The 27,038-nt window shown below is 55.7% G+C and overlaps 1 protein-coding gene across 9 annotated transcripts in view; it reads right to left on the bottom strand.

The window, feature by feature from the left end:
• Positions 1–26,739, bottom strand: part of ATOH8 (atonal bHLH transcription factor 8) — a 64,845-nt gene extending 38,106 nt beyond the window's left edge. For 5 of the 9 annotated variants that reach the window (XR_004258305.1, XR_004258306.1, XR_004258304.1 and 2 more), the window contains exons 1-2: positions 25,484–26,705; positions 15,676–15,867 (exon numbers count right to left, since the gene is read on the bottom strand). Coding sequence is in view for 4 of the 9 variants with exons in the window: in XM_032243567.1 (XP_032099458.1) it covers positions 15,676–15,867; positions 25,484–26,257 (966 nt within the window). In the remaining 5 variants the exon portion in view is untranslated. Of the gene's footprint in view, positions 1–15,675; positions 15,868–24,709; positions 24,850–25,483 lie in introns of those variants that run through there. The other 4 variants (XR_004258308.1, XM_032243565.1, XM_032243566.1 and 1 more) reach the window with 4 other exon arrangements.
• Positions 26,740–27,038: the final 299 nt, after the last annotated feature.

Raw genomic sequence — 27,038 nt, 5'->3', positions numbered from 1 at the left:
CATCCTCCCAGGGCCTGGGAACAGAAGCAAGTGCGTCAGTGCCCAGCGCCACCATTTACAGAGGGTGGCCACTTGCCAGGCACTGTGCCACACTCATTTGCATGCGCTGTCTTTTGCAGTTCCTGAGAGGTGCCTGCAGCTGCGCCCATGTTGCAGATGAGAAAATGAAGGCCTGAGTGGTGACCTCACTTGCCCTAGGCCACTCTGCTAGGATGCAGCAGAGCAAGGTAGACCCTGAACCCCTACAGACCTCAGTTTCCTCACTGGCAAACAGGAATGGCAGGTCCCCAAGCCATCCGCCCAGCTGTCACCTCCCTGGTTCTAAGAACATCTTGGCCTTCGTCTTCTGGAGTCTAAGGGGAGGTGGCTGGCAGTGGGAAGCTCAACGCCCCCAGGGCCAGGGCCCCAGCTCAGAGGAGCCCGCTGGGCCTGCAGGGGCAGCCATGCCGTGCCGACGCCTTCTCGGGCTGCGGGCCACTCTCTCGGGCTGCCAAGCTGTTTCCTTCTTTGTGCTCTGCCTGTGTGTCTCTGCCAACTCTTCCTTGGCCTCTTCTTTGTTTGTCTCTCCATGTCCATCAGTCTATCTGTCTTTCTGGTCCCCCACTCCAGCTCACCCCCAGCGTGGGGCACTGTGAGGGTCGAGCTGGCTAGGCAAAGCTTCAGGCAGCTGCTGCGGCTTCCCATCTGCCTCTGTCCTGCGAAGCTGTCTGGGCATTGCACTTGGCTTCGCTGTTCTTTCAGACGCCAGCAGCTCAAAGGGCCCATGGCCACACTGCACAGCCAGAGGAGGCACTCAGGCTGGAAGAGGTACCCAGGCTGGAGGGGGCACCCAGGCTGGAGGGGCACCAAGACTGGAAGAGATACTCAGGCTGGAAGGGGCACCCAGGCTGGAGGAGGTACCCAGGCTGGAAGGGGCACCCAGGCTGAAGGAGGCACCCAGGCTGGAGGGGGCAGCCACCTGGCTGGAGGAGAGCAGACCGATGGGCAGACTGATGGCCCAGCCATGCAAGGAAAACCTTGCTCTTCACCTGCCCTGTGGGCCTGACTTACGATCCTCACACAGACACCCCAACACGACATGCAAGTTCACGTGCCCCGACCATGGTGGAGGGTCCCCATCAGGCCTGCCTCCTCCTGGACTGGGAACTGCTCCCATCACCCTGCTGCCTCTCACAGAGCCTCCTCTCCCCAGTCCTTACCGCAAAGTGACAGCAGGGATTGATGGGCACCAACCAGACAAGCCAAGTCACACAAAAGCGCTGGCCAGCAAGCCTTCGCAGAGACCATAGTGCTTCTCCGGGAGAGCCCCAGGAGGGAGCTCAGCTGTGGATATTTCAGGACCACTGGGCCACCCATGGCTTGGAGAGGCCATGAGCCCTTTGGGAAGCCCAAATAATCCAACAATTTCAGCAAAAACAGTGTGTGTTCCATGCAGATGCAGTTTTAAGAAGAGGAACACTTCCCCTAGCCTCTTCCATTGTCTCTAAGCCTCTCCCCTAGCTAGATGCAGGCACCACCAAGGGATCCAGGTGGGGGTGAGGACATCTTTGATCAGAGGTCTTTACTCTCACACACACACAAACACACACACACACACACACACACACACGTGTGTACATGTGCACATCCACTGGCAAACAATCCAGCACGGTGGTTAAATGTGCCAGCTATGGCACCAGACTGCCTCTGTTTGAATCCTGACTTCCCCATTCTACCAGCTGTATGGCCTTGAACAAGATGTTTAACCTCTCTGTGCTCCGTTTCTTTACTTATAAAATGGTAATAGTAGTATCTTCTGCATGAGCTTGTCAGGAAGATTAAAGAACACAATGGCTGCAAAGCCAGGCACTCGGTGTTGGAGCACATAGGCTCCATGGGGGTGGGGTAGGAAGAGTCCCCAGCCACCCCATTTACCCACCACCAACTCAAGGAAGGAACTTGGTCTCCTCTTCGCATCCCCAGGGCCTCCCTCTGTACGGGCACAGAAGAGCTGCCCATTCGATATTTGTGGAAAACAACTGAAAACACCTCCTTGCCTCATGCTTCCATTGCTCCATTCATCCAGCAAATGTTTACCAAGCATTTAGGCCACGCCAGGCTCCACTGGAGGCTCTGGGGATCCCACAGTGAACAAAACAGACGAGAAGCCCAGCCCTCCCACCTCCGCCATCCTAGGAGACAGGCTCCTGCACAGAAGCAGACTTCCCTGGAGAAAGGAAGCCACATGTTTTCTGTGCCAAAACAGCGTGGATGGGCCCTTTCCCAATAACTGATGCACTTCCCTGCATTTTCAGCCCGACGTTACTGGATGTACTTTAGCTTCCTCTGGACAACTCAAGGTCAAGCCCATGAACATCAGTGCACATACAATTCCAAGGTCCCTGAGGCTGCCAGCTCTCTGCCCTGACACTAAGGGGGCCCCCAGCCTCTCTGTCCTTCTGAGCCTCTTACCTTGTTCTTTATTGTGCGTCTGTTTCTTCTTACTGATGAGGCCACTGGCTCATTCTGGGGGCTATGTCTGTACCTGCTCCAGAACCTGATCCCCCAGTCCCTGCCGTCACAGGCTGTTTTTGTTCTGAGGTTCAGATCTGAGGGGCCTGAGAGTCAAGCTCGAAAGAACTGTATGCAGACTAAGTGTAGTGGGCTCCAAAGACCGTCCCAGGGGCCTCCTCTCAATTTTTATGCGTAGCCTTTTTGTAGTTGAGCTCTGAGTTCCACAGGGCGGGGCCTGTTTGATTCTCCCAAATGCCTCCAGCGCTGAATAGCATCTGACACAGAGTAAACACTCAGGAAGATTTGTTCTGAAGTAGATGTGCAGGGCAGGGCCCTTCAGGCTTTACTCATCTTTCAAAACTCATGTACCTAAAAAGACTGAACCCGTGAAGAGTCCCTGTGTGCGCGTGTGGAGGGGGTGGGTGGGCCGTGGTGGCAGGGACTCACGTATATGCGGTGGTAGGAACAGGGCTGGCAGGAAAGCGAGGCAGGAGGCGCAGCTGCTGGGACGGGGAGGGGTGGCTCTCAGCAATGCCGGTCATAGCTCCCCAGATTCCAGGTGGGCTCCGCACAGCTCACTCCCAGAGCTGCTCTCCACGTGCCCAGCTGCCTGGCTCTGCCCCACCCTGCCCTGCCACAGAGGGGCCATCTTTAATGGTTCCAGGGCTCGGTGTGGGGAGGGCAGTTTGGAAACCCTTGAAGACCACCAGCCGCCTTCCAGGGGGTACCCCCTTCCCATGTGCATGGGAAATCAGGCCACCATGCGGGGGGCCCTCCACCTGACCCCAACAGACGGTGCCTATGGACCTGCGTGTGTGCATGCATGCACGTTCTCTAGGTCACCGGGTGAGGAGGGGACACTTAGGTCCTTCTGCCCACCTTCCTGACAGACAAGCAGTGGCCTCCGCTGACCCTCTCTGACTGCTGTGCCTTCAGTTGGAAAAAATGCTTTGACAGCTCTAATTTCCTCAAACACTCCTCACCTGGTTTCATCCACATTTGATGAGGAAATTGAAGCTTGTGGAAGGCAAGTGCCTGAGGTTACAGAGCTCCTGAGTGGTTGGGCTGCGACTCAGATCCGAGCCCCCAGCCCCAGGTCCCACACTGCTGGCAACCCCTGAAGCTCACACCCTTCCCTTTGAGAGGACAGAGGACAGCGGTGGCCTGGATTCAGCCTGTCCAAGCCCTGCCCAGCCCTGCCCAGCTGCTTGAGCCTGGGTGACTTCACCTCATCTCACTCCCATATTTAATAATGTGGACCCCAGGAGCTTGTTCCAGGATTCAAGAAAGTCATGGGTGTGAGAAGGCTCTGCAAACTGGAAAGTGCTGTGAACAGGAATGAGGTCACTGGGTGCCTAGTCAGGTCATTTCAGTTCTGTGAACCTCGGCACTGTCAACTGAAAATGGGCTAGTGACACCCACTTTGTGGGGCTGTGGTGAGGACTGGGCAAACTCAAAGAAGTGGGGCTCTGAGATCGTGGTTAAGGTAATGGCACTGGTTAGCTCCCCTGAGAAGAAGACCACCTTGTCACAAATCAGGACCAACCCTGCAGGCATGAGTGACATGGCTGTTTTCTCTGCTGCCCTCCCAGATGACAGACCTCGATGTTTTTCTTGGGTTCGAGGGGAGCATCTTCCTTTGGGGGAAGGGAGAGGCTGTCTGGGCAAGACTGACTGCCCGGGTAAGGAGAAACACTCTTCCTGGCTTGGCCTCCTACCCTGACTGTAGATGCAGTTTGAGGATGAAAAGCTTGGTGCTGTGGCAACCACTCTGCAGCCATGAGGCAAAGATCAAAAGAAGCCTGGACTCTTGGATTCCAGGGAGCAGCTGACTTCTGAACTATGAAAAATGCCAGCCCCCGTTAGTTTAAGCTGCTGCTTGAGGGGTTTCTGTTATTGAAACACAATGCTTTCCTTGCAGATTCAAGGGAACAAGGCTATAAGCCCAGCTGGGGCACAGGACAGCCCAGGGACATTTCCCTAGTTGTCTCTAATGCCCCTGGTTAATCCTTCCCTAGAGTCCTTGCCTTCAGCATAGGGACAGTCCGCCCTAGCAGTGTGGATTTTAGTGGAAGGAATGGTGTTCATTATTTGGGGGCCCTAGTACGTGTCAGGAGACAGGACACAAAAAGAAAGGGGCTCACAGTCTAGCTAGAGACACAGGCACTAATCCAACACTGTGTAACATAGTGCCATGGGATTAATATCACATTGCACCTTATGTCACACAGCGTACCGCCTACAAATATAATGCAATGTAATCACATAAAATCCAATATCTCACATAATAGAGTTTTGTATTGTATAACATTTTAAGTCATTACGCTAAAAGCATATCACATGATGCTCTCCTGAATTAGACCATGCGCATCCCTGTGCAACGAGGCCCTGAGGAGGAAGCTGGGGTAGGGGTCAGGGAGGGCTTTCAGGAGGAGCTGAGCCTTCCAGAATGAGCAGGAGTTAGCCAGACAGACAGCGGAGAAGGACATTCCTGGCAGAAGGGACAGCATGAGCACAGAGGCCAAAAATAGCCCCTTTGGGCAAGGAGTTCTGTGCTGCTGGGGTGTAAATTGGGACATAGAGAGTGACTGGCCAGGGCCAGGTCACTTGGGGGGCCCATCAGGTATCCTGTTGAGTCTGGCCTCATCCCCTGGCCTCTAGGGAGGCTCCTAGGCTTTCGGGGAGCAGAGCAGGGGTTGGAGCAAGGCAGCCCCACCCACTTTCAGCAGAACTGCTGGGAGGGGCTCTGAGGGGACTGGCAGCCGGGGCAGCTGAGATAGGCCCCAGTGGCTGTGAATCCTGGGCAGAGGTGGCAAGGTCTTAAAGGAGAGAATGGCTCCCAACTTTGCCCTCTAGAAGCACTTATCCTGGGAGCACAGGGAAGGTTTATTGTTTCCTATGGAAACTGTTTTCTGGTCTGCTGGGCAGGTGGAAACGGCATGGCCTGTTTAAGGATGGAGTGCCCTTTCTACCTGCTAGCACCCTCTGTCCGAGGCCTCACACTGTGCCAGGTGCAGGGCTCAAGGCTGAGCAGTGAGCAGGGCAGCCCTGTCCTCTTCCTCTTGTCCTCTGGCAGCCACAGAGTTCAAAAGCAATCTCTGGTCACTAGGCTGACTCCACATCATCATCAGGGGCTGGGGACAGTGGTTCCTCTTCTCTCCTCAGGTCCTCCTTGCCTTTGGCCTCATGAAGACCAACTTCTTGGGCAGGAGACACGGGAGGAAGGGCAGATTTTGCCAAACAATGTGATGTCCTTTGTGCCACTGATCCATGAACAGACCCAGGAGCTGAGGGTCCTAAGGTTAAAACACTTGAGCACCTGGCCACACAGCCCGCAAGGGCAGAGTAGGGACCAGCTCCAGCATCCAGATCAGATACCTGCCCCCAGAAGTCCCTCCAGGAGAGAGAATCCGTGGGCCTGCGCTGAGCCCTTCAGATGGTGAGATGGACGGCCATAAAACTGCCATAAATGTCAAAATTTGGTCCTGCCAGAGCTGCCATCTCTCTAACTGGAAGTGGGAGGAAAGCCGAGAGGAAGGCAAGAGGAATGAGGGGCAGCAGCCTGAGTAAAGATGAAAGGCAAAATGCCCCCAAAGCCCCAGATGTGAGGCTTTTGCAAAGCCCGCCACCCACCGCACCCTCGACAATGGGCTTTTTCCACTGCTGAGATGAGGGGCTGCCAGGGCTTCTGGGTCTGGATCTGGGGAGGCAGCCCTTGGAAAATGGGTGCAATGAACTGAGAAAGGAAAGGGGTACCTTTCCTTTCCCAGTACCTGCCCCTGACCTGCGTCTCCCCCATCCATCACCACCATCTGACACATGGCAGCCCCTCCCTCTGCCCAACTCAGCTCCTCCCTCCAGGTCCAGGGGGTGTGGAAAAGCAGCCCAGCCTTGCCCTTTCCTCCCCAGGGCTGGCCTTCCAACTACAGGCCCTGCCCCAGGACCCCACAGCCCCTGACAGGCCACCCAGAGACTGCTCTCAGGAGCTGCCCAGGTTCCAAGCAGACATCTCCCAGAAGGCTTTGGCAGCAGCAGGCAATTCTTAAAAAAGGCTTCATGTCATGCTGCAGTCAGCCGCAGGGCCTGGGCACTGGGGTATTTATGAATGTGACTGTCCTACCAGAGCATCTCTGAGAAGCTCTCTAATGAGCTGATGGGGGTCTCTGCATGGTGTCTGGTCTCTCACACCCTCCCTCTGAGCAGACATTGTTGGCATCTGCATGCCTGGGGTTTATTTGGGGTGACGGCACAGTGACTCTGCCACGGTGCTGCCTGTTTTGAGCCTCAACACTGACGTGCCCTCCCAGGCACCTTCTTGCTCCCATGTCCCCTCCAGCTGTTTTCTTAGGAAAACAGTCACTTCCAACCTTCCCCAGTGACAACAGCCCTTAGAAGGAAAAGTGCAGCAGTGTCCAGGAGTACCGATGAGGTGGCCGTCAGGCCCACGGAGGAGGAAGGAAAGTCACAGCTGATGTGAGAAGAGGAAGAAACAACATTAAAAGAAAACGGGGACAAAATAAAAACCAGAGATAAAAAGTCAAGAGCAAACAGCGGCGCCTGAGAAACAAGAATTCCAGCCTCCAACTTTTACGGCGTCCAGTCCTGTTATTCATAAGCGAATTTCCTCTCTCACAAAGAACCTTTTGCACGGTTTTCCCTGCTGCCTCCAAACCAGCTGCTCGCGCTGTTGTATCCTGAGTGATGATGAGGCTCTGAAAGGGTTTTTTGGGAACAGATGGCCAGGGGAGAGCTGGGGAATGTGCCAGCAGAAGGCCGGGCGGGCTGCCAAGGCCTGCGGTGACTGAGTGCTTGGGCTTCCAGCTCGCGTGCTTTCCCTGCCCTCTGCCCTCCGTGGCGCCAGCAGGCCTTCCCAGCGAGTGCTCGGAACATCTGGAGTCTGGGGCTGCCAGGAGGGGGGGCCATGGCGGCCGGGCGGGGGACCCTCTGTTCCAGTGGAGCTCCCATGGACTCACCAGCAGGCCCGCCTCGCAGAACAGCTAATCAAAACCACAGCACCCGAATGGGAACCAGGCGCGTTCCCAGCTGCAGCCAGAGGCCGCCAGGCGACTTAACCTGGTGTCAGGGCTCGCCAGCGACGCAGAGCTAGGGGTGCTCCGAGCTGATGATACCTCCCTGCCCACCCCCACCCCTCACCACCCCCAGGGCCACCACCAGCAGGCTCTTGGCTCCCTGCAGCTAAGTGGAGCCTCCATGCACTGTAGCCAGGCTGCTTACATAAGAGCTGTTGCTCTGGGCGAGGCACAGTACCCTGCACTTGCTGGGGGCCTCCTGGGCATAGGCCACCATGCTAGGCAGTGTGCAAGCTTCAGGCAGAGGCCTGGCCTCAGGAACTGAAGACCTCAGAACTCAGAACTAAAGAGAAAACAGGTTGGAAACTGAGCTCCGCCACTTCCTGGCCACGTGGCCCCAGGCAAGTTATACCCTTCTCCTGACCTCAGTCTTCCATCTGTGCAATGAGGAAAGTGGTCCCAACTTTGGGGTTGGTACAACACAGGGTAGAGATAATGTGAGTGAGGTGCCCATAAGAGCACACAATGGGCACTCACCACATGGTTGATGTGTTCGGTGGTGGTGTCTGCAGGACTGCTGATTAGCATGACTGTACAACCACATGTTATGCACGTTTCTTGGTATGAATCCATGTGCTTTGAAATCAGGACTTCTGGATGGGCTGCAGGCTGCACCCCATGCTAAGGCTGCAGGACCAGGGGTTTGGGCTGAAGTGCTAGAGAGGGAGGAATCTCTCACTCAGAACGGTTGGTCCTTCCCCATCTGCCTTTTGGCTGGTCAGTCATTCATCCACCCCTGGCACTGCCCTTTTCTGAGATGTTCCTTCCTGGGGTTCCAATTAAGTTGTTACCATGTAGCTACAAATTCATGAGATTTCCTCTCTGGCACTCACTGAGAACACACCAGCCCTTTCTCATCTGGGGTCTTGTTTAATCCTTTCAGCAAGGCAGCAAGGCAGATTTGTGTGCTCTCACTTTACAGATGAGAGGATTGGGGATCAGGGAGGTCAAGTAACATGCCCGATGTCACAGAGTGAGAAGTGACAGTGCCAGGACTCAAACCTAGGTCTCTGGCCCCAAAGCTCTGCACTTTGCCTACTTCACAGTTTTGCTGAGGGGCATCATTTCTGAGTGCATTTCTGTGCCTTCAATGACAGCAAAGAACTATAGCGTTCACTGAGGTTAGCCCCCACCCTACACAGACACCCCTTCTCCAGCTTCCCCAGGGCCACTAAGCCTCCAAGGAGCTTCCAGAGGGGAATCCTGGCTCAGAGGTGCTCCGGGGGGTTCTCTGCATTCCCTAGGGTGGTCAGTTAGGGCATCAGAGGGGACTTCCCACAACTCAAAGACTTGAGTTTTCATTCATTCCCAGTGTGTTGAGGAGAGGGCTGGGGCCTGGGAGCGCATTTTGAGGGTGGGGAGCAATTTGGAAAAGGAGAGAGGAGGAGGAGAGGGGCAGAGAGTGTGAAAAGAGGGAGGAAGCAGCACCCCCGCCTCGCCTGCCTTGGGACCACCCGGGGAACATCAGAGGCATGATTCACATTCTGGGAAAGCCAGCTCAGCTCACCTGGGAGGCTCCCCAGCCAATGACCCCTCCAGCCCAGGCCCTGCCAGACTTGTGGCCTAACAGTGTCAAATGGGAGAAGAGAAACGGCAGCTGAGAGAACACTCCGTGTTAGAACAAACAGCTGGCGACAAACGTCTATGTAATTGAAATGCCAGAAAAAATAAATTGCATCCATTTTTATGGCTAGTTGGGAATTTGATGGTGGTTTCCCACCCACCCCCCTTTCCCCAGCATAGATGGCCTCCGTGGGCTTTGAAAGCAGATGGTATTTAACTTAATAACAGGGCCAGTGGGGAATTGAAGATGTGAGACAACCAACCTTCCCCCAACCCCACCTCCATGTGAGAGGCAGGACAGGGAGCGGTAGGAGCTGGGGTGCACCTCTCTCAGTGGTTAGGTGACCTCGGCAATCCTCAGGCTCAGAGAGCCCCAGACTCATCATCTGCGCATCAGAGCAACACTGGTTCCCCACCTACAGGGTTGGTGAGAGGAGCCCAAGAAGTGATATCCAGGAAGCACCAAGCACATGCCTGGCACACAATCTCCATTCTCTGAACATCAGGTGTTGCCAGTATTCTTGGACGAGCTGCACTGGGGCCCCAGTAGTCTCTAGGAGCGACTTTCAAATCTTTGTGACATGTCCATGATGGCAGAAGAGAAGTAACACAGGTAGAAGTAACACAGAAGAGAATTAACATCATTAAAGCAGAAAGACGGCTGAGGTGGGCTTGTCAAGGGCCTGAGAAATCATTTAAGACAGCTCCTCACTTTTCAGTAGAGACGAGGCCTCAGCAGGGCTGACAATGTACATGGCAAGTGGGAACAAAGCTGGGATAGTGCCCCTTGGTGGGCACCCTGGAGCCACAGGTGGGACTGAATCCAGGCAGGGTGTGGCTCTGGAGAGTCCACCTCCCACAGTCCACAGACGGGGCTGGCGCCAGGCGATCCTGTCCCAGGCCTGGGCTCAGCTGTCCAAACAGAATGGGGTCCCTCCTACACACCCTCAGCTTACGCCAAACCCCCTTCCCCCGACAAAATCCCATATGCCTGTCATCTTGTCCCTGGCACCAAAGCTACAGGGGTCTGCAACCAAGATGTTCTTCCAAAGAAGAGCCAGGCCATACTAGGACCTGCCTCCCATCCCCAGAAAGCAGCAAGGAAAAGGGGGATGACACTGGCCTGGCGAGGTGCAATTGACACCTCTGGTTTTAGATCACCCAAAGGGCCAAGAGCAAACTTCCCAGCCCTGGAGACCCAGCCTTCCCGGCACTGGCACACACGGCTGCAGGCACATGGCCTGGGGGTCTCACTTGCTGGCCAGGCCTCTGACACAGCCCTCAGCTCAGCACATTGTGCTTCGTCTTATCTCCCATGCCAAACCGGGGCCTTTGAGCAACTTCAGGGCAGTAACTTACTGCCCATTTATTGCCAGGGCTCAAAATATGCTGTCAATTTGAGTAGCTGTTGTTGTGGTTACTAATATACTACTTGGTGGCTTAAAATCATTAGAAGAGGATGCCCTGGTTTGTGCGCAATCAGTGCTTTCCTATTCCGTAGCTCTGGGATGGCCCACCCGGCCCAGGTGCAGAACAGTTCTGCCTCCTCCTCGTCTTCCTCTTTCCCCTCCTCTTTCTCAGAAGCTCCCAGGAATTGCTGCTTTAAAAACAGGAGCTGCGGAAACATGGCCCGGAGCCAGGTGCTTAACGTGCATTATCTCCGGCTGCAGCTGAGTCAGAACTGAACTCCCCAGAGTGCTTCCATGCCTCCTGCCCCTCTCTCTGCTGGGTGGCCTCTGACATGGGCCTCTGCACTACTACTGGGGCTTCCAAATGGGGCTCCAAATCCTCGAAGTCATGATCTCTGGGATCCAGAAGGTGAAGATTCACTGGTCAAGGAATGCAGGTCCCCCACCTTCTGCCGAGAAGGGCTGAGATGGGTGGAAGGATGAACCTGGGCTCGGAGGGGGAGCCAAGAGCCCTCTAACTCTCCTTATTAACGCTCACCTGGAGTGACAGGGCAGCTCACTGGGGTGTGAGGGACCTCAGAGGACACTGAGCTCAAACTTCCAAGTGGGCATCTTGAAGGAGGGTTGACCAGCCTCTTTTGGACGCATTAGCTCTGAGGAAGCAGTCCCTGCGTGGGACAGTTCAAATGACCACGGCCATCGCAGCTGCTAGGGCAGGCATCTGCCCGCGGCCTCACAGCCTTTGATCCCACTTTTGCTCCCAGCCTCCTGCAGCCCTGCCTGACTGGCCCATCACCAGGTGCTCCTCTGTCCTAAGGCTTGAAACCCCAGTTAACATGCAACTGAGTTTCCAGGAGGGCGACTGTGAGACTGTGGGCCAGCATGCACCTCATCAGGAACTCCGTTACCAGGCAGGCTTCCACAGCCACAGACACACAGGACGGCAAGCATGGCTCATTTTGGGTAGAAAGGGCTGGGAAGCAAGTAGCCCTGAGGTGGTCATCCCATTTTCCAGAGAGGAACAGCAAGGGACTCCAGCAGCCCCGAGTGGTCATAAGAGGGACAGTGTCCTAAAGTCAGGTGGAAGGGCCCCACAGAGAAACTGCACACTCGTGACATCATTCAGACACAAACGGCCCACGCTCTTATCCCAGAGCCATCTCCAAGATGATGCCAAGAGGCAAGCCCCAGGGTGGTGGCCCAGGGACTGTGTGCTAATCCAGACCCTCCCTGTGTGGTAGGGACTCCAACCCATGAACCCACCCTGTGACCCAGACAAGGCAGAGCAGGTGTGGATGGAAGGCTCGAGTTCTCACCCCTCTCCCACCCTCCTGTGCCCCTGCAAGACTCTGAGCAATATCCCCGGCCCTCCTGGGTCCCCTCCACAGTCCACAGCTTCCTGGTGGCCACTGATGGCTAGAGACTTATGTTAGGAGCAAAAGTTCTTTGGTTTGCTTTTCCTTTTTCTCACCCTAACCACTCCTGGTTCCCAAATCCTCTAGACCAAGGAGTGTTCAGTTGCTGCTTGATGGTGGTGACAAGGTGGTAAATTATTTTGTACCTGCACTGTGCCTGGCACATAGAGGGTACTTAATAGCTGTTCATGGATGGAAGGATGGAAGGAAGGAGGGAGGGAGGGAAGGAAGGAAGGAAGGAAGGAAGGAAGGAAGGAAGGAAGGAAGGAATAAAAAGGGAGGGAGGGAGGGAGGGAGGGTAGGAAGGAAAAGGGAAGGGAGAAGTGGGGAGGGGAGGGGGATGGGAATACCAAGGAGTGCTTTGAGATTCCCATCTCTTGCTTGGGGACCCCTGCAGTGGTCACATGTCCAATGGGGGGGTGGACACCTGCTGAAGAGGGTGGAGGGTGGGGAAGAGGGGCTCTTCCTCCCAGCACCTACTGTAAGTTCCTGGGCTTCCCCTGGACCCTGCCTGGCTGCCAGGCTGTGGTGTGGCCGGACTGAGTGCTGTGAGCAGTCGGTGCTGTCAGTCACCTCTTCCCAAAAACTCTTAACCAGGTGCAATCTGCTGTTAGACCTTCGCAAGTCTTCTCATAGAAATAGTCCCACACATGAGGAAAGAAAATTTGTTGGTTCAGTTGTCCTGGGGGTTGGTTCCTCAAACAGAATATCTGTAAATGGAGGTGGGGCCTCAGAGGCCCAGGCTGGGAGACCACAAAAGGAAGAAAATAAAACTGGTGTGGTTCCAAATGCAACTCAAAAGCCAGGACATGTCTAAAGATGTGCTCCTCATTCAGGCCATCTCAAGCCCCCAGACAAAAGGGAAGGACAAGGGGCCCCAGGAGGCAGGGAAAGGCCGCTCCGGGGCTCCAGGCCCCCTCTGTGTCAGCCCACACGAGTCCACTCCTGGAGCAGGACATCTGCTGAGAAGACCAGCCAAGGCCAGCTATGCTGGGCTTCAGTGTGAGGCCACACATCCCCACCAACGGAGCATAGAAAGAGGGCGACAGCATGAGCCAGACTGCTCAGAGAGACAGACAGGCAGACAGACAGAGGGAGGGTAACAGCTAGCAATTATGGCAGCAAAAGCATCGGTGCCCAGAGGTGGGACACAGGGACCCACCTGAAAGGGGCACCTGGGAGCTCAAGGGCTTCAGCCACTCCAGGGGTCCCAAGCTGGGGAGGAATCTTGGAGATGCCCACACTTGCAAAGTCTGCCAGGTCAAATCCTGGTTGTCCAGATAAAACTATGGAAGGGGCTGGTTGGGGAATGGCTGGAATTAGGAACACCGGCCCCCATGGGGAGACGCAGGGCCAGCCAGGGCTTCCTGAGTGGTTTCATATGAGAAATGTGTCACCATCAGTATCATGTGAGTCTGTGAGACCATGAAGGTCATTAGGGCAAAGACATACAGACCCCACCTCCCAGAGTCCCGCTGGGGGAGGAGGTCACCAGCTGGGAAAGGCGAGGGCAGGAGGCAGGAAGTGCCCTCAGGCCCAGGCCGGGTGTGAGGGAGGGAGGGAGTGAGGGAGGGTAGAGAGGAAAGAGACACATTCCTACCCTGGAACTTCCATCTTGACCCCCAAAATCCCCCTCCAGGGCAATTTCACCACACAAGTCAACCCGGTGGGATGAGCCTCAGGTTCAGAGCTCAAGCATTTTGAGGTCTCATTGCCCTGAGGGCAGCAACCATGCAGACCCCACCCTCACTCTCCTGCAGTGACTCTCATCTTCACAGTGGCCCATGAGTGAGTACTTCCACTGTCCCCACTTATCAACAAGAAAACTGAGGTGAAAGAGGCTAAGCAAAGGGTGCAGGATGGCGCACCTGTCGGGTGGTGAGCCAGGACTTGAACCCAGGGCTGTGCGATGCTCTTAACCACAACCTATAGCTCAGGTATAGACCCCGACTCTCCTCAATGGGGAGGCTGAACCAGGCCCAGAGGGTGTCTAGGATGTGTTAGATTTGAGGTGATTTCAGGGGGAGCCAGAAGCTCAGCTGGCTCTGTCGGGCCTCTCCACCCGACTTGTCCCTCTTTCCTCGCCAGCCAGGCTTCCAGCCTCCTCCCACCCCAGGACCCCGCTCCGATCAGGGAACCTGGGAAGGCAGGAAGGAAGGGCCTCCACACCACTTCTGCCTTCCCCGGGTGAAGAGGAGGGTGCGGGGGAAGGGCAGCGAGGGGCTGAGATGGAGACGGGGCGCCTGCCCACTCTGCCCATCCACACCTCCAGACCGCCTGAATGCCAGGGGAAGTTCACCGAGAGTTTACAAACCTCCTTTGTCACTGAGCACTGCGGGAGCCATCAATCACGCCCTAATTTACCAGTGTCACTTTCCAGAGGAAAGCCGCCCAGAGCCGCCAGTGGCGCTTCCTCTCTCACCCACTTGATGAGGATTTTGTCTAATTGGTCCGAGTTAAAGCACTCCCAGGAATGCAACGTGCAGTTACCGTGGCAGCGGCGGCGGGGAGCCCTGAGGAGGTGCCACGACCCTCCCGGGCATGAGCCTGGAGTCTGTGGGCGACCTCTGGGAAACCCGGAGAACCCACCAAGGGGCCTACTGAAAGGGGTCTGGAGAGGAATATCAGGGATGGGGGGAGGGGCAGGCCAGGAAGGAAGGAGGCAGGGTAAAGAATGGATGGAGGATGACAGGGTCCCGCCCTCACCCTCGCCCTCTAGGCGGGCCAGGCATCTTGCCTCACAGACGTAGACTGGGTCCCACTCTCTGTTGCTCCCCTCCCCCAAGCCATGTGGGAACGGAGATCCGGAGGGCTGCACTAAGCCTTGCTCAGCAGTGACCCTTGGCTGGGAATGCCCGGAGCTTTGGCCATCTGGGGACCTATATCTACGCCCAACACCTTTCCTCCTGCACACATTTCCCCAACCACATCAGGCTTCTTACAGGCTGTTCCCTCTTTCATCTGCCTGGTAACCTGGTTGTCTTGCTGGTCCCACCAGCTCAAACACCACTTACACTGAGATGCCATTTCAAACTCCTGTGGGCAGGAGGGTGACTCTGTCTCCCTTCTACCTGGTCTTCCCCAGGGGTCCTGCCCTCATCTACTTATAGGAGGGTCTCTCTGACCATCTTGTGAGCTGCATGGGGACTGGGACCATATGTTTGTCATCTTTATACCTCTGCCCAGTGTGCTTGGCACGTGGTTGGGGCTCCGTCAATCTCTCCAGGTTGAATGAATGAATGACCATCACCCTCCTTAATGCATAGCCTCAGATAACCCACAGGCCAAGTCACCCTCCCAAAACCTGCCAAAGGACTCTCCTGGGCTGTCACCCTGCTCAGGGGAATCTTGTCCTGCTATGACATTTATCGGGGGCCAACCAGGGAATTCAGCACCCGATCACCTAAGGTCAGGAAGGGGCTTTAGAGATCAATGGTCCTCTTCATTTAAGTGAGGAGCAAACCTGGGCCCAGAGACCCTGGGTGATTGTCCAAGGTCACCCAGCAGCCAGTTATCAGGAGTAGGGACACATCTATCATTCCAGGGATTTGAGGACCCCTGAAGCTGAAGTAACTCCCAGCAAATCTCCAAGAGCTGATCTCTCTGGCCCCTTCAGAATTCTGGGTACATGCAGGGCACCCCCAAGTTCCTGTCTCTGCCTCCCCCATGCTCCCCAGAGGCTACCCCAACAAGGCCGGCGCATACCTTGCGCTTTTTGGCACGTCCCTCGGCCTGCAGGGTGCGGGTGCAGCGCTGCACACACTCGGAGAAGCTGAGGTTGCTGTGGTCGGCACTGTAGTCAAGGTCAGCCAGCCGCGCCAGGGACAGGATGTAGTTACAGGCGATCCTCAAGATGGCCAGTTTGGACAGCTTCTGCCCATACGAGTAGCACGGCACCTGAGGGGAGAAGGCGTCAGGAAGGGCTGCAGGGTCGCAGCACCCAGCCTGGCAGGCATGGGAGGTGGCCTGTCTATGGTGTATCTGGGCCCTCTACCCTGATCTTATGATCTGCTCTACGCACCTGCTATTTACACACACACACACACACACACACACCCTCAGCTCATCTGCTCTGAGATACACCCACATTCCCATTTTGCAGGGGAAGAAACAGGTTCAGCTCATGCCTGCCTGCCAGTCAGTCTGAATAGAAGCTCAGTGAATTTCCATGACCACCACAGAGCTCTGCCCTCCACCCTCCTGAGCAGGAATCCCTCTGAGAGAACAGGCATTTTGTTTTTTCAGCTCTGATGTTCCATTCATTCATTCAGTAACACTGGTTTTGCTGGGCACTTAGGTAGTGCGACAATGAATGACTTGATTCCTGCTTCAGAGAACTTTCGCTTGAGTGAGATTATAATGTCATGCTTGGGACTCTGGGGACATGCAGGAAGACACAGTGCTCAGCTGGAAAGACACAAACATGGCTGGTTTTCATTTTTTAAAAATCTTTTTCTCTGTTCCCTCAGGACTTGGGGTGCTGCTGGGCAGGCAACAGTGGCATAATACATACTCATGGCACAGAACAAACTTGACACGTTTGTCAATGATTCATCGCCAACTAGCTCCTCACTAATTGCACAGGGATTTTTATGGGGTGAAAGATGGAGCCTCTGATTTTTTTAATATCCTGCTCCATCAATATTCACGCTGCATGAGCAAAAAGCTCCAAAGACTGCAGCATACTTAAACAGAGTTCTGTCTTGAAACCTGGAAATAGCTTCACGAAATCAACCTGATAGATACTAACAGACCCTATGTTCCTATAATGCACTGTTCACCTAAAGGGCTAAAAACCCAGCAACCGTGGCTCCGGGTTTTCTCCTCGCTGTGGCTCTTCAGGATCTACACGTGGCATCCATATCACTGACGAACCCTATCCTATAGCAGGTGGGACGGCACGATGCATCCACACAAGTATTTAATGAGCTCCCTGAAATATGCCAAGCACTCTTCCAGGCCAGTGATTCTCACCCAGCCATGGTTTTATCCCTCAGGGGACAGTCGGCAATCTCTGGAGACATTTCTGCTTTCCACCTCGGGGGAGTGGGAGCATTGCGGGGACAGAGGTGGGGACGTGGCTAAACAGCCTACAGCGCACAGTATCCCACAATGCCCCCACAACAGAGAATTACCTGCCCTCAATGTCAATAGTGCCAAGGACGGAAATCCCTATTCCAGAGGCTGGAGGAAAAGCATGAACAAGACAGTCACCCGAGACTGGGGACCCTAACACATCACCCACTTTGATCTCACTTTAAACCTCACTGCGTCCAAGAGTTTTCCCTGACCGCCCCACCTCTACCCTACACCAGGAAGGACAGCTTGCCCTTCATAGGGCCTTAATAGCACCCCGTCTGGCCATAACTGCCCACACTCTGGCACTTTAGTGGTCAGTCTTCCTATGAACTGTGGGTGGAAGGCCCGTGTCTGCAGAGCCTAGCACAGGTCCTGCCCATAACAGGCCTTCAAAAGGGTTTGTTGATTGAGGCAATGAGTGAACAAATGAATGATCTCCCTCTGGATCTTCACTCCAGAATATTTTGAACTGGGCTCAAACACTTTTCCTCTCTCTGATGATGAAGATGTAGCTATTTGGCATAAAGCTAAGCACACGTACCTTTTTGTTGGTTGGGTTCAACTCCTGGCTCTAGCTTTGTCTAGCTGTAAGACTCTGGACAAGGGACAGAATCTTTCTGAGCCTCATTTGCTCGTCATATCGGGAACAGGACTGACCTCACAAGGTGGTAAGGATTAAATGAGATGATGCATGCATTGCATAAAGTAAGGCCTGATAGAGGTCTGTGAACGTATTATGGTTGGTTTTACAGAAGGTCCCCAAAGTCAGGCTCCAGAGCAGGTGAAGAGCCAGGACACGTGCCTGTACTACCCTCCACCCTCTGGGGGTGCTGAGACTCGGAAACCCAGAGAGGGAGAGGAAGGCAACAGAGAAAGCTAACTCCCATGCTTTCCACCCCTCACCCCATCTCCCACTCCCAGCCCTGGCCGCAGCTCCAAACCCATCCCAGAAATGCTGGCAGAACAATGCACTTTGCTCGTTCCCAGCCCGAGTCCAGGGAATCCTGCTTTATCAGCCTGAACAAATAAACAAGGTCTGGCAGTCCTGGGGCAGGGAAGGGGGTCTCAGGGGCCGGCCAGCACTGCTGCCTCCTCTTCACCCCAGGGAGGGTGTAGCAGTCAGGGGGGCTCTGGGGACTGGGTGTAGCTCTAGGACACAGCCCTCAGCACTACTTTCACACACAGGCCATGCTAGGAGTTTCTCTTAAAGGCCCAGCGCTTTGAGCCCTTGGCCTGTAACAGCTGGGCTTCCAGGAGGGAGCAGGGATTTTGGAAGGGATCTGTACACCGTGATCCAGGGTCACTGTGGGACCACAAAGCAATGGCTGAGGCCAAGGCCAGCCTAGGGGCTCCCATGCCAGGTTCTGGGCCAGTTCTCTCCTAGATATGTTTCTTGCCTATTGTTTCTGTCAAGTTCCAGGTCTAACAAGAAGAAACCCGTGCATTGAGCTCTTGTATATCTGCCACTGCAGTAGCTATTTACAGGTAGTGTTAGCCCACTCAAAACCTTCCCCACCATCTGTACACACAAACACAGAGAGGTGACATATTGGGCCCCAGATCACTCATCTGACTGACACCAGGCACATGGCCAGTAGGCTCTCTCAGCTCCCACCACACCAGAGGTAGCCATATCCCGGACACCAAAGGCCTCTTTCAGGTTGTTCACCTCTCCTCCTCCCCAACCCCACGGGCAGCTCCTCACCACCTAGCCAATTCCAGATCCTCTTGGCACCCATGCCCCAGGATGCGGCCCCTCAGCTCCCAACAGCCCAGCTCAGAGGCACCCCAGCCTGGGCTGTCACCACAAAGTGAGAATCTACTACCCATTCTGGCTCTGGAATGTCAAGATATGGTGGAAAGAGCTGCTCTGAATTCCAGGCACTTACAAGCAGTGTGACTTTGGGAAGTGCCCTCACTCCTTGGAGCCCCCGTTTCCTCATCTGGAAAGTTGGGGTAGCAATGCCCGGGCGGCTCACAGGGCTTCGAGGACTACATCGAGCATCTCCCGCCAGAGTCTGAGCAGCATAGATTCCCCGTGACTGCTGGGCCCAGGCCACCTTGTGGTTCTTATGATCTATTAAGACCAGGCAGAGGGTGAGCATTTCAAATACAATGTCCGTATTCATCTTTTAAGCAGCCCAGTGGGGTAGAAATGATCACTTCCACTTTACAGCAAAGCATGTGTCTCTCAGGCATGTAGGAATTTCCTGGATCTCTCAGCTGGTGAGTGATGAGCTGGGTTTTGAACTGGTGGCTTAGCTGGGCTCTTTCCAGTTAGCCAGCAGGAACTGTCTGGGGATCTGAATAAGTGTCAATAGCTTAAGGTGGGGAGGTAGGCAGCCCACCCTCCTGAGCTGGGGATGGAGAGTCCTGGGCTGATGATGCCATGAGATCCCTCTTAGAGCATCCACAGCAAGGCCCAGAGCCCACCCACCACCATTGCCTACAGAGGCCCCCACAGCAGTTGTCTGCTCACCCTGGTCAGGGGACACAGGCCAAAGAAGAAGGCAGAGTTACCCGGCTCCCACTCCCGACAGACTGCCCAACTTCCAGGAAAGTCAAAGGATCTGCCTTGCGCTCATCCCAAAAGGATTTTTCAACTTTGAAGGAATAGACTTTGGAATTTTCACAAGGTCCCATATGCCCCCGAAACCTTCCACCCAACCCACCCTAAGCTGGACCCAGTTCCAGCATGCAAAAAAAACACGAAGAGCACTGGCCTGGGAGCCCGAGGGCCTGGCTCCACCCCTGGCCATCCACGTGACCTTAGACAGGTCCATAAGCTTATATGACCTCAGTTTCCTCACTAGTGAAATGGGCATTAGAACATCTGCTACCTCAGAATGAGATCACAGGTGCAAATGTGGGAAAGCTTCCCAAAGAAACAATGCCGAGAACCTACCAGAGAATGCAGAAAAGGTCTTAAAGCCCTCTGCACTCTTGCTTCTGTGCCAACTCCGGCCCACCCTTCAGACCCAGCCCAAGATGCCCTCCCGGAAGCCCATAGGGCTCCAGCAGCACTACGCCCACTACACACAGACGAGCATCAGATTCCACTGAAATGATCATCTGGTCGTCTCGTATCAGTGAGCGCTGGATTTCCGATGTGAAGCCACTCTACCCAGAGCTGTTCAGTGTCCTTCCCAAAGTCTACCTAAACAGGTCCTTTAAAATCCCAACCTCGCCGGGCGCAATGGCTCACGCCTGTAATCCCAGCACCTTAGGAGGCCGAGGCAGGTGGATCACGAGATCAGGAGTTTGAGACCAGCCTGGCCAACATAGTGAAACCCTGTCTCTACTAAAAATACAAAAAATTAGCCCGGTGTGGTCGCGGGCGCCTGTAATCCCAGCTACTCGGCAGGCCGAGACAGGAGAATCACGTAAACCTGGAAGGTGGAGGTTGCAGTGAGCTGAGATCATGCCACTACACTCTAGCCTGGGAGAGAGTGTGGGACTCTGACTCAAAAAAAGAAACAAAAACAAAAAACTCTCAACCTCCTGCACAGCCAGCAGGCTGGACCCTGAGAACCTAGGTCTGGGTGGTTAAGAGCTACAGCTCCAGGGCCAGACAGGCTTGAGTACAGATCCTGTGGCCTTGAGCCATCTGCTTCACCTCTCCATAAGCGTCCTCATCTGTAACATGGGAAGACAGCACTTCGGACCTCCCACAGCAGGCTCAGGTCAGGCCTCACTCAGTGCAGGAGCAGCCGCCCTGGTGACTGTGGACACGATGGAACACGAGGAAGACCTTTGTCATCTTTACCTGTCTGCATGGAGCCCTAGTGCAAGCAGGCCTGTCCTTCATTGGCTGAGGGGATGGTGTGCAGGCTTCTCTGCACCCCCCACGTCCCCCTTGCACTCTGTGGAGTTTAAGAGTGAGGAATGTGCTGGGGCACCATTCCCACACCCCCTCCAGGGCCACCCTGAGTTCACTCAATGAGGACCCCCTGGGAGGCTCCAGGGGCAGCAGGGGAGGTGGCCTGGGCCCCAACTGCTTGGCATATCGTCAGTGGAGAGGACCACGGCAGAACCTGGGGCCCCACACTGCCTTCCATTGCAGCCATCCTCCATCAGTGCTGAGGGCCTTTGAGGGGAGAAAGGAAATCCACATGCACACCAGATGCCCCAAGGGTGGGTACAGCTTGTGAGACAGAAGGTCCTGCCACTCTGGCCCCTTCCCTCACCACCCCACAAGGCCAGCCTTTCCCTTTGACCCCTCCCACCTGGCAGGGAGCAGCCCACTCCCGGGCCAGGCCAGCTGTGCACACATGGCCTTCACATGAGGCGGCAGGGAGGGCTCTGGTGCAGCTGCACTGGTGGCATGTGCTTCGGCCAGACCATCTGCCCCGCACCATCCAGCCCAGACTGGAGGGCCTCTCTCCCACCTGCACCTCCCACCTGCGGCCATGCAGCCACCCTCCCTGCTCCCTTCCTGGTTGAGAGGACAGTGGATTATGACACAGTGGGAGCCTGTCTGGCTTCCTCATGCTGAGGATGGATGGCGCCAGGACATCAGACAGGCTGAGGAGCAGAGCCGTTAGGAGTCGAGGCCCTGAGAGTCCAACCCAAGCGCCACAGCAGCAGCAGTGGCACATAGCTCCGCACTGCTGCGAGGCACCGCCACCCTGGAGTCTGGCCAAGGTAGGGTGTAGCACAAAACCCACAAGGCCACGTGCAGTGGCAAAAGACCGGGACAACTTACATAAGCTCTCTGAACCTCAGTGTCACCATCCATGAAACAGGGCAGGGGGTGTGATCATGACAACATCTATTTCATTAAATGAACTAATATACATAACAGGCTTAGAACCGTGCCTGGCACAAAGTAAGCATGTGATAAATGCTAGTGTCTCTGATAGTTAGTAAAACGATTAAAGAATTCTTATTGCTTCATCTGTCGAGAGTTTTGCCCAGCCCTGAGGACCTTGGAGCTGCATAAGAAATGGTCACTGTTCTGGCTATGCGTGGGGCTCATGCCTGTAATGCTACCAATTTGGGAGGCCAAGGCAGGTGGATCACCTGAGCTTAGGAGTTAGAGACCAGCCTGGGCAACATGCTGAAATTCCATCCCTACTAAAATACAAAAAATTAGCCAGGCGTGGTGGTGTGTGCACCTGTAATCCCAGCTACTCAGGAGGCTGAAGTGGGAGAATCGCTTGAACCCAGGAGGTGGAGGTTGCAGTGAGCCGAGATCGCACCACTGCACTCCAGCCTGGGTGACAGAGAGAGACTCTGTCTAGAAGGAAGGAAGGAAGGGAGGGAGAGAGGGAGGGAGGGAAGGAAGGAGGGAGGAAGGGAAGGAAGGAAGAAAGAGAGAAAGAGAGAGAAGGGAGGAAGGCAGGAGGGAAGGAAGGAAGGAGAGAGAGAAAGAAAGGAAAGGAAGAAAGAAAAGAAGAAAAAGAAAGAAAGAAAGAAAGAAAAAGAAAGAAAGAAAGAAAGCAGGCAGGCAGGAAGGGAAGGAGGGAAGGAAGGAAGGAAGGAAGGAAGGAAATGTTCACTGCTCTTATAGGTCTCCTTCTTTCCTCATTTGCTCTTCTCAACACTGTGGATGAGATCAGTGATATTACCATTCTACAGCTTCAGCAACTGAGGCGCAGAGAAGGCCAGTGACTTGTCCACGGCCACACAGAAGGCATGCAGAGGAGACACAACTCAATGCCAGGCCTCCAGGTTCCCAGGTCAGTGCATCTTTCATGGTTCCAGGAAGCTCTCAGAAGAATGAAGCCTCAGGCCAGAGACACGATCCCAGAACCCAACTCAGTGCCACACTGGCCAAGGCCCCATTTCAGGCAGAGCTGATCTCCCGCCTTTTGCCACTTTCCAAGGGCCCATTTCAAACAGTCAGGCCCAAGGCTAGCTCCAGAGCTACAGCTCATCTGGATTGGGGGCGGGGGTGGGGAGTACGTTTTATGGAGAAGACTGAGGCCCAGAGGAGGAAGGGGCTCCTCCAGAACACAGGACTTCCTCCATTGAATGGGTGCCATGGTGGTGAGGGGAGCATGGTGAGTGTGGCCTTGGCCCCTGGCTATATGACCAGAAATGTCCTGGCCGTATTTCTTTCCTTCCCAGCTAACAGAGAGGTGCCCACTATGGCCTGGCAGCCTTTCTAGGGAAGGGACAGAATGGCTGGGCAAGGAGGAAACCAACAGGAACAGGCGATTCTGTGACCGTGCATTTGTGTGTGCTTTTGAGCACGTGCAAGGAGTGTGTGTGTGTGTACCTGCATGAGTGTTTGCATTGCATACATACTCTCTCCCTGAGAGGTTATGGGTTTGTCTTCTGCTTAGACACGCTGAACTTGCCCTTTTTATAGAGAACTTCCCGAGGGAATGGGGGTAACTAAAAGGAGACCAGGATGAACAATCTCATTTCAAAGGGTTGGCCAAGTGTACACCCTGCCTTGATTGTTAACAAACATCCTGCTGGGGGTTGAGGGGAGCACATGATGCTGATACAGATGGCACTGAGGGAAGCATTTGGCCAGAGGGCATTCCAGAAACTGCTGTCATCTTTCCTAACCCACTAGGTGATCTGGGACAAGTCTCCTTCCATCCCTGGGGCTCAGGGTTCCATACTATAAAATGAGTTAATCCAATTTTGACAGGCATGTTGTTTAGATCAAATGAGATGGAATTGATTGTTGAATGAAGTAAAAGCCAGTGGGCACATGAGATGTAACAGAACACTCAGGTGAGTATTCTCTCAGCACGCAGAGAGGCAGCAGAGGGGCAGAAGGGCCCAGAACCAGCAGTCAAAAGCCCTAGGTGCCAGCCCCGACCTGTTATTCACCAACTGTGAGGATCTGGGTACATGCCTCCCCAGTCTAGGAGCTGCTTCCCTAGTAGCAAGGTGGGCAAGTGGACAGGCATCTCTGCCCTTCTGTTACCCTTCTGTCCTGGAGAGTGCGTTGCAGGATCCCCCAAGCACTGCTGCCCCTACCCAGCAATGCAGGCACAGAGCTGCTGGCTCAGGGTAGGACTGACTGCTCCACTGGGCCCACTGCCCAGGGTTCCAGCTGGTATGGCTGAGGGCAGAGGCCCAGCCTGATCTGTGACAGCCACCTGACCCCCGCCCCCACCCCACCTCACTCACCACTTTCCCCAAGCCCAAGCAAAAAACACTTTTGCTCAAAAGTCATAGGGCCTCTTTCCCCCAGGGATTCAATATCCTTTCCATAGGTAGACACAGGCACTACTGCCCCACCCCACCCCAACCAACAGGAGGAAGAGGAGAGTGATCCAAAAACAAGATCATGGTTTCTGAAATGTTTTGTTGCTGGCTAAAACTCAGAGAAGTTGAGCAAAATTCCTGGAGTCACACAGCAAGTAAGCTGTAGAGCATGCAAAAAATAAAACAAAACAAAACAAAACAAAAAAACACACACATTGCGAATTAGCCACATCTACCCTAACCCTTCTCTGAGCCCTGTGTCGGGTGGGAGAGAACTCACCACCTCCTTCCTAGAGCCCCTTCTCACTAAGAAAATAAGAAGCCTAGAAGCCCAAGCCAGTGCCAATCTTGTCTAAAGTGGAATTGTAAACGGTCCCGCCCCACCACGGGTAATTCTCGGGTTAAGCATTCTTCCTCTACCTGCTCAGGGGCACTGTCTGGTGAGGGCAGCCCTCACCAGCCCCAAACTAAAAAGTCCCCAACTCACCCCAGAACTAGGCTCTGAAGATGCTCCAGAGAAAATTCCCCAACTAGGCGCTCCCCTCAGCACGGTTGCTTGCTTCACCACAGGATGAAAGGAAGGGATCTCAGGGAAAGACTCCCACCAGCTCATTCCTAAGGCCACCCCTGAGGAGAGGGCACAGGCTTGTACCGCGGGTTCTTGAGGATGCCAGGGCAAGGGGTGCATAGCCCGTTAGCAACCTGAATGGGGCATCACTGCTGAGAGCTGGGGGCTGAAAAGGGGCTGACAAGCTCCCCCGGACTGCCCCGCCGCAGCGTTCCTGGCCTCACCACCACCAACAGGGAGCCAAGACCCCGACCATGCCAAATGCCTGGAGAAGGGTCGCCCCCTTTTTCCCGGGACCAAGACAGATTCCCATATTTCCCCTCTCCACTCCGCACCGCACCCAGGGGACTCCGGCAGGCAAATACTCGCTGCCATAAAAGTGAACTATGAAGGCTGAAGTCAGACGCGCAGACAGCTTTACCCCCGAGGCGGGGATTGAGGGCGGGCGTTGGGGGTGAGGTGCTCGGGCCAGAGACCTCCAGCATTTATCTCCACTTTGAAAACTATGATCCATACCAACGTTGTGGCAAAGTCACTGCCCCAGGCTGCCCACATCTGTCTGGGCCCCCCAGGGTCGGACTGGGCTGGGCAGCTTGCCCCTTAAACACATCTCTATCCCGGCCCGGCCACTCGCCCACCCATTCCGGCAGTGGTCCCCGGGCGCAGTGAGGGCTTGCGGCGGGGAGCTGGTACCTGCTTCCTGAGCGCCTCGAAAGCTGCGCTGATGGTGTGCACCCGCGTCCGCTCCCTGGCGTTTGCCAGGAGCCTCCGGGTCTGCTGCAGGGCTTTGATCTCCGAGGAGGCGGCAGTCGCTTCGCCCGGTCGTTTCCTAGGCGACGCGGAGGAATCCGGGTGGTTATTGTAAATTACGTGTGAAATTGACGAGTAGGAACTTTCCCCAGGGCGCGTGGGGGGCGCGGGGCGCACTGTGGACTCCGGGGGCGCGGGCGGCGCTGGGGGCGCGGACGGCGTGGGGCGCGCGGGTGGTGCGCACAGCAAGATGCGGGGACGCAGACCCGGCTCTCGGAAAGGCTGTGGCTCTGGGCCCCCAGGTGCCAGGCTCTGGGGCACAGGAGGCGGCGGCGGCGGCGTCGTGGGGAGTCCTGGCCCCACTGCGCCCAGAGCGAAGCTGCGTTTCCGCGCGTCAGAGACCTCAGGCGCCCGGGAGCCCCCGCGCTCCCCGGCTGTGTCCGCGCCCCCTCTTGGAGGAACGGCCGGCGCCACTGGGGCTGGCACCGGCACCGGGACCGGGACCGGGACCGGCTGCAGCCTGTGGGTCCTGTCCCGCAGCCCGTTGGTGGCGACGGCGCGGGGCTCGGGCGCTTCCAAGTCCAATCGGAAAGTTTTATAGCCGTTCGCGCGCCGCGCCGGCTCCTTGCCTTTCCGCTTGAGCTTCTTGAGGCCGTTCAGCTCCTTCACGCATACGGTCTTCCACGGCCCGTCCTCGAGGACCGGGATATGCTTCATGGCGCGGGCGGCGCGCGAGGCAGGGGCGGGGGGCTGCCCGGGCCGCCGCCGCGCTCAGCGCCGAGGAGTCTCTGGCTCTCCCCCTTCGCCCGCCTCCCCCTCCCGCTCTCCCTTTCTCCCCCTCGCCCGGGGCAGCTGCGCGGCCGGCTCCGCGAAGCCGCCGGGTTGTCCGTTCCCGGAGCGCTCAGAGTGTCATCTGAAGTCGCTGCCGCCTTGCCAGCATTTCTGGAGAACGCCCGCTGCGCTCCATCTGTGTTTGTTTAGCCTCAGTTTACACAGAAGCCCAGTTCGCGAGATCAGTCAGCGCCGCCGCCCGGAGAGGAGGCAGCTCCCGCCGCCACCGCCTCCCCAGCCCCGGCCGCCCGAGCCGCGAGCGCCTTTAAAGAAACAGGAAGCATTTTTCAAAACAGCTGGGCCGCCGGCCGCCTCCTTTGTCCGCGTGCTCCCTGCCTCCCCCCACCCCCATCCCCTCGGCCCAGAACCTGCCTCCTCCGGCTCTCCCTCCCCGCCCCTACTCAAGTCTGGGGCACTTCTGGGTTCCCAGAGGACCATCCGCTCCTGCACAGCCGCCCCGAGCACGTGATTTAGGGGCCCCTTGGCCTTTCCCCAAATCACAGCAGGGCCTTCTCTCCCCGGCCTCGTCGGCCTTTCGGTGACACAGCTCCAACCTGGCCCACCCGGTACCTCCCCGCCGGTCCCTCTGCCCCAATTCGCCAAGCAACAGAAAACTGGGGGAGCGGGGACTTCTGCGGGGTCCGATGGGGAAGGGGGAACTCCAGAG

The sequence above is a fragment of the Sapajus apella genome, unplaced genomic scaffold (assembly GCF_009761245.1).
Source record: "Sapajus apella isolate SASKATOON/1434 unplaced genomic scaffold, GSC_monkey_1.0 scaffold52, whole genome shotgun sequence".
NCBI lineage: Eukaryota > Metazoa > Chordata > Mammalia > Primates > Cebidae > Sapajus > Sapajus apella.
This window is presented reverse-complemented; position numbering and strand designations above follow the sequence as displayed.